This window comes from Pterocles gutturalis, unplaced genomic scaffold (assembly GCF_000699245.1).
Source record: "Pterocles gutturalis isolate BGI_N339 unplaced genomic scaffold, ASM69924v1 scaffold18158, whole genome shotgun sequence".
NCBI lineage: Eukaryota > Metazoa > Chordata > Aves > Pterocliformes > Pteroclidae > Pterocles > Pterocles gutturalis.
The window spans coordinates 1-14,421 of NW_010123512.1; the positions used below are offsets into that span (position 1 = coordinate 1).

At 38.2% G+C, this 14,421-nt stretch overlaps 1 protein-coding gene across 1 annotated transcript in view; it reads left to right on the forward strand.

Annotated features, from left to right (window-relative positions):
- Positions 1-1,279: 1,279 nt before the first annotated feature.
- The window catches only part of LOC104465044 (catenin delta-2-like), a gene marked incomplete at its 5' end in the record, with an annotated part of 73,425 nt that continues 60,283 nt past the window's right edge, over positions 1,280-14,421 (forward strand). The window contains 1 exon segment of the mRNA XM_010077937.1: positions 1,280-1,430. Within this exon segment, the coding sequence (XP_010076239.1) occupies positions 1,280-1,430 (151 nt within the window).

Sequence of the window (14,421 nt, forward strand, 5' to 3'; positions counted from 1 at the left end):
ATAAGCATCCATGCCATTGCACTGAAAGGAGGGAGAAGCTCTGCTTCAATAAATTGCTTTCAACTATCAGTACAAGGAACATGAATGGGAACTTTGTTAAAATTCCAGAGAAGAATTCAAAATGTGGGAAGGAATATATGTCTAGTAGATGGCTTGTTTTGAAGTGGGCTGTGCTGAGAAGACCGTCCTGTGCATCCTGCAGGTGTCCCAACATCTGAAATTTGGCAATTCCCATAGATGTTAAAATCACAAGGTCCAGTTTTGGTCTTGTTTACATTTTTTTTCCAACTTGTGAAGCTAATAGTGGAGTGAAGAAGACAATAGTATAGTTAATCTTTCATCCCTTCAGGTGCTGGGAACCCCAAGTTGTGCAGCACTGGATGAACCTCCTAGTCACAGCATGCTGCACAGATCCCATCTGTGGAGAGATTCAGTGGCATGATAGTCTTTAGAGCTCTTAGAGGATTTTCTTAGAAGTAAACAACTCGATTTATAATTTCTACTGTCAAACAAAAAGGATTCTCACATGAGAACATGCTGCTTCACTTAGTGATAAAGACAAGGGCATGCCAGTGGTGTCATGACCAGCTGCCAAATGGGAGATGCCTACAGGCTTCTCCAATTCAAACAGCCACTAGGGTTATCCTGCAGCCACATGGCACACGCAGCATAGCATGGCACAGGCTGCGCTTCCCTCAGGTCAACTCTTGTGTGAATAAGTTAGAACTCCTCCATATACAGTAGTCTTCCAGTTAGAACCACTACAGGTGCCAAAACAGGCATATAGATGTCCTTATTTTTCCTTCTGAACAAGTTGACAATCACAGGAGAAATTACAACAGCATTTTCATTTTTTTAGACTGAATAGTTCTTATGGTAATAATAAAGAAATACTCAGACCTCTTGAACATGTTTTGTAATATATGTTTTGTAATATAAATTTTGTTGGTTTAGCAGTGAACAAGCATCATCAGGTGTTGCATAGGAAATGCTGATGCAAAGCGAGTCATCTGCAGACTTGGGCTGCAAAAATGTAACCAGGTGTGCTAGGAGTAAAGTCAATCCATCATGTAATTTCTCTGCCACCGTAAGAAATTTGTGCAGATTTCCAAATCAAGTGGTTACCTGGCACCATAAATGTAATTATTTCCCCTTTTTTCAGTTTGCATCAACATGCTTTTGTTACCACTTCCTCTGTATCTGTTATAACGTCAGATGCCTTGCTTTCTGTAGGGGATTTCTCGCTTTCTTCTTCACGCTCTCCCATGTGTCTTTACAGTGGTCAGTGTATATCCGCGCTGCTGTCCGCAAAGAAAAAGGATTGCCAATCCTGGTGGAACTGCTTCGAATAGACAATGACCGGGTGGTATGTGCAGTTGCTACAGCTTTACGAAACATGGCCTTAGATGTCAGAAATAAGGAGTTAATAGGTATGTTCTTTACAAACAATCTATATGTTCTGTGGGCTTGGGTTTTTTTTTTTTTTTCCCCTGTTTGCAGCAGAATGAGCACAATGAAAACAATTATTCTCACATTTCTAACACAGTTTCTTTAATTCTTTCTCTAACGTGTCTTGACATTTTGTGTGACAGCTTAGTGCTATATTGCAAGGAATTGTTAAATTAATTAAACATCATGCAGTGTTTCATGATCTGTCATACTGTAGTCTCCATAAGTAAAGCAATGGCTTTATTCTGCTTTAGCACTTCATTCCTAGGCTGGCAGTAGCACTTGCATCTTCCAGATCGAGGACCTAAGCAGAGCAGCCACTTCTGATCCTCAGATTATCTATTGCAAGTAATTTTGGGGTCAGGAAGTGACAAATCACAAAAATTTTAAGATGATTAGAGGAGTTTACTGGGCAGATTAGTAGCTCCAGTAAGAGAACTTGGAGGTGCTTGATGTACAAACGTGTATGCAGTTAAGGAAGGAGACAATAATTTACATAAATCATTGTTGCCCTTGAGTTCTGATGGTATGGTAAGCAAACATCTTGGGGTTTTGGAGTTCTTTCATTTTGATTAGGTTTTCGTTTGATTTTTTTTAGCTGAAATTCATCCAAACACTGTGGATCGCTGAACTTCTATTTTCATGTTCTGTCTTTGAAAAACAATCACTTCCTCCGTTTTGAACTGTTTCAGCAGTCATGACAGAATTATTTCTACTTCTGTACATTAAGAGCATACTTTTTAATTCCTTTTTGCTAACTTGTTAATTTGTCATCATTACAGCATACTTCTCCTCCTCTGCTTTTAATTACAGAATTCCACAAATAGACATTTTAATCATAATGCTTTTTTTTTCTTTTTTTGGTATCCAGTGCTATCTCAGGGTTAATGCTTCATTATAGCAGTGCTCTGCAAGTTGTTGAAACAAGGCAATCACTCCCCTCACATATTATATGAACTAGACAGACTTCACTGGCAAAACATTGTAAAGCAGATAGAGGTGGAGGTTGCTGGATAGTGTAAACCTGCTGTGATTGCCCAGGGATTGGACACAAGGCTGGTATTTCACCTGCAAGACCAGCCTGCTTGTTCAGCTTTTGCTCGTGTTGTAGTTGATAAAATTGACATGAAATTAGATTTGTTCAATGTATTGTGTTCAGCTTTCAGGAAGCAGGATGCTGCGTATGTGTTCTTTGTGGTTTTTTGTTGTTTTCTAGGGATTTTAAAGTAGAATTTACTGCTGAAGCAAGTATACCAGGCCATCTAATCTGGATTAATAATAGACCTTTTTTTTTCCTCTCATGATCCCAACTCTACATTCCATCTACAGCATGTTATAGTCTCTGTTATTTAACATCTTGTTCCTTTATTTGTGGGACTTCCTCTACAGGGTTCACAAACTGCATTCATGCTGAGTTATCTTCTCTAATCTCTTATCCCTACTTATTGACATGACAAAAACTCTTTACAGTTGAATTTACAGAGTACAAACGTGGTTTGTAGTGCCATGAATTAGACTTTATACGGTTGCATTTTCTGTGCTCTGATTATTACTTTTTAATTGAAAGCTTTATTTCCTTCCCAAATATGCAAGTTTAATTTAGGAAAGTAAGGCTCTACATGTGAAATTGAGCTGTCTTAATATGATGTGCCATTCAAAATACTTGGTAAATTATGGATAATAAGCTTGCACACCCTCAACATCTTAATATTTTATTAGATTTATTTATGCTTCATAACCGCAACACAAATTTGCTGCAGTTTAAAATAAGTCCAAACATGCCAATAAGACAGGGAAGTTATGACTAGAATTCCTCAACCATTTCAGCTGGGATGTTTACATGTTCTTTCTTTGGCTTTCATCATTGAACTTCAAAGAAACAGTAATAATGGTCATTATTTCTCTTGTTCCTCAATATTTTTTAGCAAATAGAGTGTCTCATAGATCTGATTTTCAGCTGGAGTTGTCAAGATTTCAGCTCATGTTGTAGGTAGCCCTTTTTTGTGAATATTACAGTTCATGTGTTCTAAGATGCCTTAGCTGTTGTTAAGGAAAGGAGGACTCAAAAGGAGCTCTTTGAGGTTAGTCACTCAAACATCTTTCTGCCTAAGCAGAATCAACATCCTGGTTGTCTTACTTCCTTACAGTTTTTGTTTCTGCATCATATTCTTGCAGTAAGAAACTCTACCTCATGGACTGGAATTTCCCCTTTAAGATAACCTTTTTTAAAGGTGAATCATTCTACTGTATATATAGTAAAATTACATAAGTAGAATTGGTTTTAATTTTTTTAAATGCATCTGTAGGTTTTTCTTCTCAGTGGTGCTGTGGTTCCATTCCTGGCTGACAAATTTGTACTCAAATCTGCCAGAAAATGAAATATTCTTTCTGCAGCTGCCAAGCAGGCCATAAATCAGTGTTGAAGCATCTGGCAAATATATCAGAAATCTTGCTAAAATCCAAACTCACCTGTACTGAACTACTAAACAAACAAAAAGACCCTTTTTTTAAATGACCCGAAGTTCCTCTCTAGACTTCATTGAAATTAGCAGTCTGGTTTGTTTTTCACACAGATCTATCAAGGGTGTTGTTGTATTACTAAAGGTTGGTGCCAAGCTTCTCTTATAATTTATCTGAGCCATCCTCATAACCGAGGTTGTCTTCCTGGGTTTCGTTTCAGGCATGGTCCATGTCTTTTGCATTGTGCCATGTGTCTCTAGGCCAAGACAGCGGACATATTTGTCTTTCTGCTTCCCAAAATTAAACCACACTCACACAAAGATATGGTAAACTTGGCCAACTTAGTACTGGCACTAGCTAATCCAGCACCCAGTTTTCCCTCCTTGGGCATACTGCCCAGCTGCATTCCTGGTCCTGTTCAGACCACAGTCGTTGTGTGCTTGCCTTTCAGGACCCTTGTCTGCATGAAATAATGCCCACTCTTATGTTGCTTTCCAAGAGTGCACCCCATGGGAAGGTTTATCAGCCTTTTCTCTCTCCCAGCAGTTGCACAGCTGAGGGAGGTGGTGCTGTGGGTCTGAAGAGCCCCCCTGCTGATACTGCCTGTTTTGTTCTTCTTGGGTTTTGGCAGTCTAAGCTGCACAACGCCTCTGTGCCTCTCTTGTACCCCAGCATCTTCCTGCTTCTTTGCGCATTCTTCGTAAGCATTTTGGGAGGTCTGGCTTCCTTGCCTTTCAACCAAGTGTGCTTGTTTTCCGTCCTTGAAGCAGGTTCTGTCTCTGCTAAGCTCCTCCATGGAGGTCCCCCCAGCCCTACCAGAGGCCTCTGAATTGGCCAGAAATTACGGGGTTTTTTGCCTTTGATTGTTCAGTTACATTCAAAGATTCACTGTTGTCCCACAGCTCCCCCAAGAACTTTGTCAATGACGTCTGTGCTGTTATGTCATTCCCATGTTCCTTCCTTCTTCCTTTCTCTTTCTTTCTCCCTCTTTCAAAACAAGGGGAAAAAATAGAGTAACAAACCCACCCTTCTGTGTCCCTCAGTGCTATATAGGTGGCTTAACTTGAGGATATGGCATTATTCTCCTCCTCCCCCAGCAATCTCATTTTTAGCTTGAGGATTACCTGCAGACCTGCTGCATCTGGCAGTGCTGTGGCAGTCTGCCAGTCAGGCCAGCGCTGGAGCTGTCCCACTGCCTTCCCTACAGTGAGCGCATCTACAGGCTTCTAGTCTCTAGAACCACACTTTGTTGGAGTGATGTCAAAAAATTACTAACTTACGATAAGGGGTTTTTCTTTAAATAGAGGAAACTTGGATCAGCTGGGCAGGCCAGAAACGCTTAAAAATAAATCAGTCTCCTGTAAACAGCATCTTTGTAGGACAAATTGTTTCCTTGCAATCTGCTCCAGCAACCTTTGCTGGCTTTCTGATTCAAACACCTTCCATACAGTTCTCTGGGCTTCTAGGAAACTTTCTGCGGATCATCTGAGCCTGCACTGTAGACCTGTGTCCTACTTTAGACAAACTCTCTTTTCCTCCCTAGAGTCTCCCAGCCAGCACTGTTCCAGCAGCCTCCCTTCTTGCTAGTCCCTCTCCCCACTCTGCATGTGAGAGGGCTTTCCAAACCAAGATTCCCTGTTCAATCTTGGGGAACGAGCCAGCTTCATCTTTCTTTTAGCTGAAGCACAGCCAGCAGTTTTCCTCTCTGCTGCCATCCACGACCTCTTTAACAAAAGCAAAAATGAAACATACAGTTAATTGAAAACTCTGTGACTTGTTATTCTATCTACACAAGCAGATACAGACTGTCCCTGTCAGTGAAATTTTTATAGGATGAATATCTGTCCCCAAAATGTGCATTTACATTGTTGTTGTATATGCATGGCATTTGGCTTTGATTTCAAATTACAATTATTGTGGCATTTTAAAGTGCAATAGATGGTCTTTTAGAATAGTTAACCTGATTTTTCAAGCTACGCTAGATAAGAAATTTATCACTATTCATGTACAGCAGAATGTGTACAGTGCAGGGTTTGCCATCTTGAAGTACAATTTGAAACTTGTATTATTAGTATTGCATTTCATACTGTTTAGTGATAAGTCCACAGGGTACAGGCTTTGGAGCGAATGCAGAACTGGAGGTAAAATCTGCAAAATTTCAATGCACAGTTTTGTGCTTCAGGTCTTTCTGTCAGTTTTCTCTTATCCTGACAGTGGTTTCTAATGCTATTCTGGGTCAATGTTGATTGAGAGAAGTATTGTACTAGTTATTCAAGAGCACCATTCTTTCTCGTGGCCTCTTGACCTGTATTTTTGTGGTTAAATAAAAGATGTTTTTAGAGACTGAAAGTAATCTGATTGCTCACCCTTGAAAAGAAAGGCGGGAAATTCCACATAAAGGTTTTCGTTGACTTCTTGTCGTTTGTAGAAGATATGTCCTCGTGTATCTCTTCCCTTAAAATGTGTAGAGAATCAATGTGTCTGTTCAGGGCTCTAGATTCTAGGGAGTTTGATGGGATAAATGAAATGTTGCAATACTTAAGACATCTTTTTTGTGGCTGTAAAAGCATGATTCAGATAAATAAAGTTAGGGGTACAATGTCTGCCACATTCACAAGACTTTGAAGTAAGTCCTGAAGCAGGGCCTGTAGCAAGGGTCATTTTTTAATAATTGTTCCTGAATTGGGGGCTACAAGGTACCAGTATTGAATTATTCTCAATTCACTACTCATCCGTTAGTAATGCAGTTATAAGATATGCACTAAATTCAAGGATAGCATGTGAATTTAATTGTTACTTAATGTGTGTTGAAATCTGCTTAATCTGGCTAGGTGTCTAAAAGTTCAGTATCCCAATATAAGATACCTGTCTTAGACTCCCTTATAGTTGACCAAGTAAGAGAGACTCCCAGAAAGTGATTTATTTTATCTAACGTGCGATAAAATGGATCTCACCCTGTATTACTGTCTCACTATTGTTGAGTGATTAAAAAATTCTAAGAAATGCGTAAATTGCCACTGAGCGTATGCCTTGCTACCTCACGAGCGATGTGGATCTCTTTGTGTGCCTGAAATGACTGGTGTTTGTTTCAAATTTTATTGCTAAACTTGAGAAAGTTTGATTGAAATATATATCAGGAGTTCACAACTCTAATGAATTGTTAGACTCGCAGAATAATTCAGGTTGGAAGGAACCTCAGGAGGTTGTCATGCCCAGCCTTGCACTCAAAGCAGGGTCAGCAGTGTTATTTGAAAGTGTGATATTGATTCACATTTGGAAAGATTTGCTTTCAGCTGTTAGGCTAAAAACACATCAGAAACAAGTATTTGCATTCTCCCAGTGGAACATGTCTCTTCTGGAGCACAACTGACTGCATACGGTTCTCTTGTCTAAGAACGTGGCCGCATTTTAAGACCCTAACTTTGTTTAAGTATGAGTAATAAATCCAAGTAAAAACACTGTTCAATTTAGTAGCTACAAAAACATCAGCTATAAGAAATTCTAAGTCCTAGTAATGTACATTGATAGAGAATGCGTAGATGGGTTGGGAGATGATTAAATCAAATATGCAGCGTTCATCGCACTAAGAGTGTATGCATGCAGTTTTATCTCCTTTTAAAATGTGAGCTCTTCTGAATTTCTCACACATACATCTGCAAGGATATCAGAGAGAAACGCTGAATTTTTTTTATTGAATTTTTAATTGACTTATAAAGTAGCTTAGTCACTGAAATGTTAAATTGACATAAATTCACAATGCACAAGATGCCAGAAAGCATTAATCAGGAGTCGTAGACATTTGTTCAGAAGAAGGCAAAGACAGAATATATGCTGCAATTTGTTTAATTTGTGTCAGTTTTTATTGCACTTGTTGTGTTTAATAGTTGAATAAGAAAAGGCTGCCATCAAGAAGTTGATTTAGGAATTAAAGATACGGTTAGGCATTAATACCTGGTGCTCCTTACTCTGCATCAGTGAAGAGAAAGATGTTAGTTAAGGTGGTAAAAGCATAATTAAGTTTTGATGTTTTATAACACTTATGTGGCGAAGTCCAGACTCCCTGGTTTCTAATATTGTATTCATAAGTTAACTGAGAATTTAAACTGATAAAAATTTAAATGTTAAATATTTTTTCCGTTAAAGTTCAAAAGCCACGTGTCAAGGAGATTTTGGCTGTTCATGTGCCGTCCACCACTTTTGCACTGCCATTTGCTCCAGTTTATCTCAAATATATTTCTGCCAAGCAAACCAGGTAATTATAGAGGTTAGGAAAGGTTTCCTTCCTCAGTCATTACTTATTTAATAACATTCACAAGATAAGGGATTTAGGGGGAAAACCACAATTGGTAAAACGGAATTCTCGCTTTTACTGTCAAGGTCAAGATCAAGCATTTTCAAGACTAGGTTAAGTCTTTTACATCTAAACTTCCCTATTGCCTAGATACGGCTGCCTGGATTTAGAGGGGTTTTTCTCTGCTGTGAACCATCTGAAGAGATCTGGTCTTTCAACTAGTCAGGTGGGCTTCTGCTGTGGACAGTAGGCAGAAAACTACACCTCTAGGTGTTCATCCCACTTACCTCTGTCACCTGAAGTCTTGGATCTTAATGGTTGAATGGGTCCTGTGTGAGAACCTAGAGAAATAGCCAGAGACTCAGTAGCTAACTTTTTGGGTGACTGAAGATAAGCAGGTAGTATCCCATCAGAAGTTATTCTGATCATGCAGAATAGGTACTGTCCTGCTCCCTTTTAATTAGCTTGGTAGACTTTGCAAAGGCAATTGATGAAAAAGCACTACAATTTTTCATTGTCACTCAAAACAACAGAAATATCAGTATACATGCTCAGATCTAGGATAACAAAGAATACCATTTTCACAGATCTGTTTTTCATTGTATTGCCAATTCAAAGAATCACACAACGTGTCGTCTCCATAAAATGGGATCAAGATGCCTCACAATACTAACCACAACCCAGCCCCAGGTCAGCTGTTCGCTGTAGTAGAATAAACTGGGGGGAAATGCCTGGAAATGCCTATGTTTCTATTTCAAATGCCACAGTCTTCAGTATTCCACCATGACAGCTTATCTAGATGACATCAGTAAGTTTAAATTATGCCATGTCATGTTTTAAGGTTTATAAACCTTAAAGTCTTTATTAGAAGTTTTTGAAGTTTGTATTCACATTTGGTATTACTTAAGACTAAATTCTGTGTGCAAGTAGTAAAAGTTGCAAAATCTTGTGGAGGTGGCCCAGAAAAGCCTAGATTAGGTGTGACTGCCAAAAACACCACCACCTAAAAAACAACAAGCAGCCAATGGATGTGCCTTTTCACTTCATTGCTGTGCATTTCACACATAAGAAAGTGCCCCAGCCTGCACCTTACATTTTGTTGAAGATAAGCAGTTTCTATTTGGTTCTGTTTTTCTGCACAAGGTAGAAAACAATTAAGCTGTAAGTGTATCCACTTTTCTCACTCAAAAGATGGACATTTCAAACAATTCAATATTAATTTTCATCTCTGTTTCTCAGTATGTTCATGCTGAGAAGTGCTACTTATCCTTTGAAAAGTCAGAGTTCTGATCTAAAAAGTGCATACAATTCCGTTGTATATTCCATAAAACATACAAAGGTAGAAATGCAAATGTCACAAACTGCCACAGTAATGTTAAAAGTACTTTTAAAGCCATGAGGAATTATCCTAAATCTACCAAGTGATATTGAAAATCCAAGTTTAGTGACAGCCTTACATTAGCAGATAAGTATCAAAACAGATGTTTCCAACCGGTTCTGTATCAGCTTCAGTTCGTGGAACAATGAGCTAGTTTTATTCTATGTAAGATGCAAAATAATGTTTTGTCCTGCAGTTCTTATCAACTTAAGCGATTTTCAAATGATAGAAATTACATATATATGCCATTTTTTACTAAAAGCACTTTTGTTTGAAAGAACTAGAACACCTATCCTATTCATGACACATGTCAGTGAAAGAGAGGAGATCAGGGCAGGTGAATTAGCATTTGATAGAGAAAAGTAACTCTTTCTTCTATTTCAGTGTCCTCAGTCTTGTTTTCTGCATCTTTCAGAGTGGTGGTTGCTTAAAAAGGAGGAATATTAAGGACAAAAGCCAAACACCCTTCACAAAGGTGACACTGATAGAAAACTCGGATTGCAGGGATCTGAAAAATTTATAAGCCCCTGCACAGGGGGACTACGCTGACATGATATAGGCTAACATGGAATTAAAATACTTGGGAATATGCAACACAGATGTTTGTCATCATCCATTAGATAAATATTTGCACTGTAAAATGTCTCATCTTCCCAAGATAAAAATGTGACAAAGGTAAAAGATATCAGAGAGTGGGTGTTCGAAGAATGCAGAATTAGGAAACAGTATGGATGTCTGAATTCTTACAACTGGTATTCTAACTAAATCTCAATGCAGTTAAATGTAATTTAGTTTTTCTTTACATTCCTAGCCTAGCTTACACAATGTTGCTGGTTGTTAGCAGTTGTCCCAGTATATACAGAGGTGGTTGCATTTTTCTGTGGGGTTATAGGTATTCTGTGCCAAAATACAGGTGATCCTTGCGCTGGTTTAGTCTTTGACAGTTATAAGAAGGAAACTCAGTCTCATACTTGTTGGTTTCTGCTGGCATCTTCAGATGCCACTGTTTTCTTACTGAATAATTGTTCTCTAAGAAGTATTTTGATGTGGGATTTGCTTCTAAGTCAAACACTAGTTGTTTCCATCATTTATTATGGATTTTAATGTTAAAGGCTCTTGTTTCAGATAATGTTATTAAAACTTCAGATATCTTTTTGATTACAGAAAGCAGAATAATGGTCTTTTGTGGCACCCTTTACAAATGAATTCTTGCATTTCCTCATGAGTATTGTACTTCTAGGTGCATGTAGTATCTCTAAAAAGGCTGCTGTCCAAGTCCGGCTGGAAGCACTCTCACTATGTGTTAGCTTTGTGCTCATTTCTGGGGTGCTTCTTTTGGAAACTAGTTAATAGGTCTCAGACAAAATCAGCTTGCACCCTTATTTAACAAGAAATTTTTTAAAAAATATTCCAAATCTGCTGTTTCATGCTTAAAACTGCTGGGATTGAGTAGCAGCAGTTTTGTAATACACAGTTACAAAATTTTAAAAGGGTAACAAATTCTCATCATCTGAGATAAGTGAGGAAATAATCAATTTGCTGAGGGGCCTTATTATCATAATTCCATAAGGTAAGGCTGTGATTCTAGTACTTAATATCTCAATGGGCTCAATTAAACAAACATGAATCTAGTTTTCCTCCCAAGGAAAAGCTTAGAGAACCCTTAGAATCAGCTTCAAAGCCCCATTGATCTGTCTATGGGATGTCTATGAAATTATTTGAAATCTGGTATTACTGATACAGTCTTTAGTGTTATTATGTTTTTCATTTTCCTTTTGCTTCCTCTTGTGGCTGTGTTATGCAAGTGATTGTGTGAACATGAAAAAGATACAATTACTACCTCCTAGAGCTAGCAATTTTATATATGTGTAATGTATAATACTTTATAATGATAGATCATACTTCAGGAGTTGATCTAAGAAGGCATTTGTATGCATTACTGCTTAAACCCATACTTTTTGTGTAGAAATGTTATGTGTGTAACATAACATAATTAAAAGATCAGGTTAAGACAAAGGAATACAGCACTTTGTTACAACTTATAATTGGTGGCATTAGATAATTGAGTATTTTAGATATAATCCCTCCTGTACTCCAGAAGGAAGATTTTGAACAAACTTAATCAGAGAAACACCTCCAAAGAGATCTTTTTGAGAATTTTCCATAGATTGTGGAACCCTGCCCTACAGAAAGAGATGGAAATAAAATCTACCTTGTTGCTGGTGCTTTATAAACCCCGATCAATGTGCAGGGAAGGAATCACCAATGAAATTCAAAAGTTACTTGTCTTTGTGGGCAGTCTTAATTGTTAAGTAATTGCTAACAGTCTGGGATACATATACTGTGAAATTCATATGGGTACTGTATGATGTTGTGCTAGTTTACCTCTTTCTCATCCATGTAAGCCTAGATAATTAACCGGCTAACTTAAGAAAATGCATTTTAAACTCACTTTCTAACTTTGTAGGGAAGGCTTCAGTCTGCCAGCAGAACAAAAGACACAATTTGGTCTTACTGAATACTTTGGGCCTGAAAGGGACATCTAGAGGTCAGCTAGTCCAACCTCATGCTCAAGGGACGACCAGTAAGAGCAGGTTGATCAGGATCTTGTCCAGTTGATGAACCTCCTCAGGCAACCTGTTGCATTGTTTACCACCCTCATAGTAGAAATTCTCTTCCTTTTATCAGTTGGAATTTTCTGTGTTCCAAGTTGGGGGTTTTGTCTCTTTTTCTTAGACTGTGGAACTCTTGAGATGAGCCTGAGTCCATCTTCTCTATACCATCCCTTTCAGTAGTTGTAGACAACAGTAAGATGTCCTTAACCTTCTCTTAAGGCCCAGAAAATGCAGTTCTTGTACGCCATGTGTTCCAGCCCCCTGACTGTCCTTCTGGTGTTCCACTGGACTACTTCCAATATTGCAATGTCTTTCTTTTACCTGCGAAAATTGGATGCAATACTTCAGATGCAGTCTAGAGGCAGAATCATTTGAGTCTGGAGGAAGAATAATTTCTGTGATTGGTTGGCTAGACTCTATCTAATACAGCCTGGAGTGTGGTGGGCTGCAAGGGCACTTTGGGGACTCATGCTCAACTTGTCCACCAGCACCCCTAGGTTTTGGAGTTATTTTTAAAACCAGCTTTCCAACTAGTTGACCCCCAGCCTGTGCTGGTGCAGGGGTTTATTTCGTCTTGGGTGCAAGACTTCACATTTGCCTTTGTTGAACTTTGAGCTTCCTGTCCAGCTGTCCATCTCAACACCAGCCCAGCCCTCCAGTTTATTGACTGCTCCTCCTGACATCATATTGTCCAGTCTTTCTGAGAATGCTTATCATTCAGGTTGTTAATGCAGATGTTAAACAGTATTTCCCCCAGTATCACCACCTGTGGGACACCACTAGTAACCATCTACCAGTTGGATTTTGTACTGGCAATCACCACCTTTTGAAGTCAGCAGTCCAGCCAGTTTTCCACCCACCATATCATCCCCTTATCTGGTCAAAATCTCAGTAAGAATGCTATCATGAGTAAGAAGTGGGTAACCTGACATGCTTTTTTATTTCAACCCATGCAAAATAAACTCTGTAATTCCTAAATCAGAAGTGGATAAACACGATTGAAATGTGTTTAACCTCAGTGACATCATTGCGTATACTTAAGTTGCTTCAGGACAAGTTTCACCCAATTTTAAAAAACAATTTCAGTGTGACAACATATAAAGACCAGGGTCAAATCATCTTATTGTGGAATCAAGGCCATAATAGGTTAATTGCCACTAAATGCACTTAGACACAGAAGGGTGTTTTATTTACCAGAGAAGGAATTATAATAATAGCTCAAAATGTTTTGTACAGAAAGGCACTGTACTTGCAGATTTTAAAAGGGAAATAGTGTGGAATGTCTAACTTTGTCTTTGGAATTGGTTACTTTAAAATCAGTGGAAATAAATGCAGTTTCTGTAGTGTTCAGTAGTGATGCCTTTTGTTAAACTAATCTTAGTAACCACGTGATAAATAATTCAATTATATAGCAATGACATTAATTTTAAATTATTGAAGATACATGGAAAAAATTGGTCATTGTAAGAAATGTAATCACAAACACCCTTAGATCCAAAGGTGTTTCATTCTCTCTTTTATTGTAACTTTCTTGAACTTCACCTCTGTATATCATCTGCAAAATTATCCCTATATTAAATTGACATAGTGTCTTTGACTTAATCTTTATATATATGAATATATTCACACAAAAAAATACATGTGTGCCTGTATGTATGTAGGTTTTAATCTGACCTTTTACCTGCACCAAAGAGGAAGGGAAGGTGTGTTGAGGAGTACACATGCATGTAGAAAGGTACTCCATTCATTTAAAAAACACACATTATGGCATTCAATTGCAACAACCAGAATAAAACCTTGTAGCTGTCAGCCTGATCTTATTCTCATGTAAGCTAAAAGGAATTTTTCTGTCAAATTCCTCAGAAGCAGGATTCAACTCATAGTAACAAAGCAGAATTATTAAGATAGAGTGAGTAGGCTGTATAGGTGCTAATCATCATCAATGTCAAAAAATGGTGAGGTCTACTTTTAATCAAATAGTTAAATATGAAAGCAGGGAAAGGGAAAGTGCAACTGTTTTTTACCTTGTTAATAACATCTGGGTAAAATTTTTAGGTGCTTGATGGTGAATTAAGAACTGAATTTCTATTTTCCAATATGATATGGGCTCTAAGCAGACTGTTTTAAAGGGACTAGTAGTTTATTCTGAAAAATGGAGTTGGATGCCAGTTAATTCACTTTGGTCCTTTGAAAATGTACTTTCCCCACTAGGTGTATTTAGTAGAAAT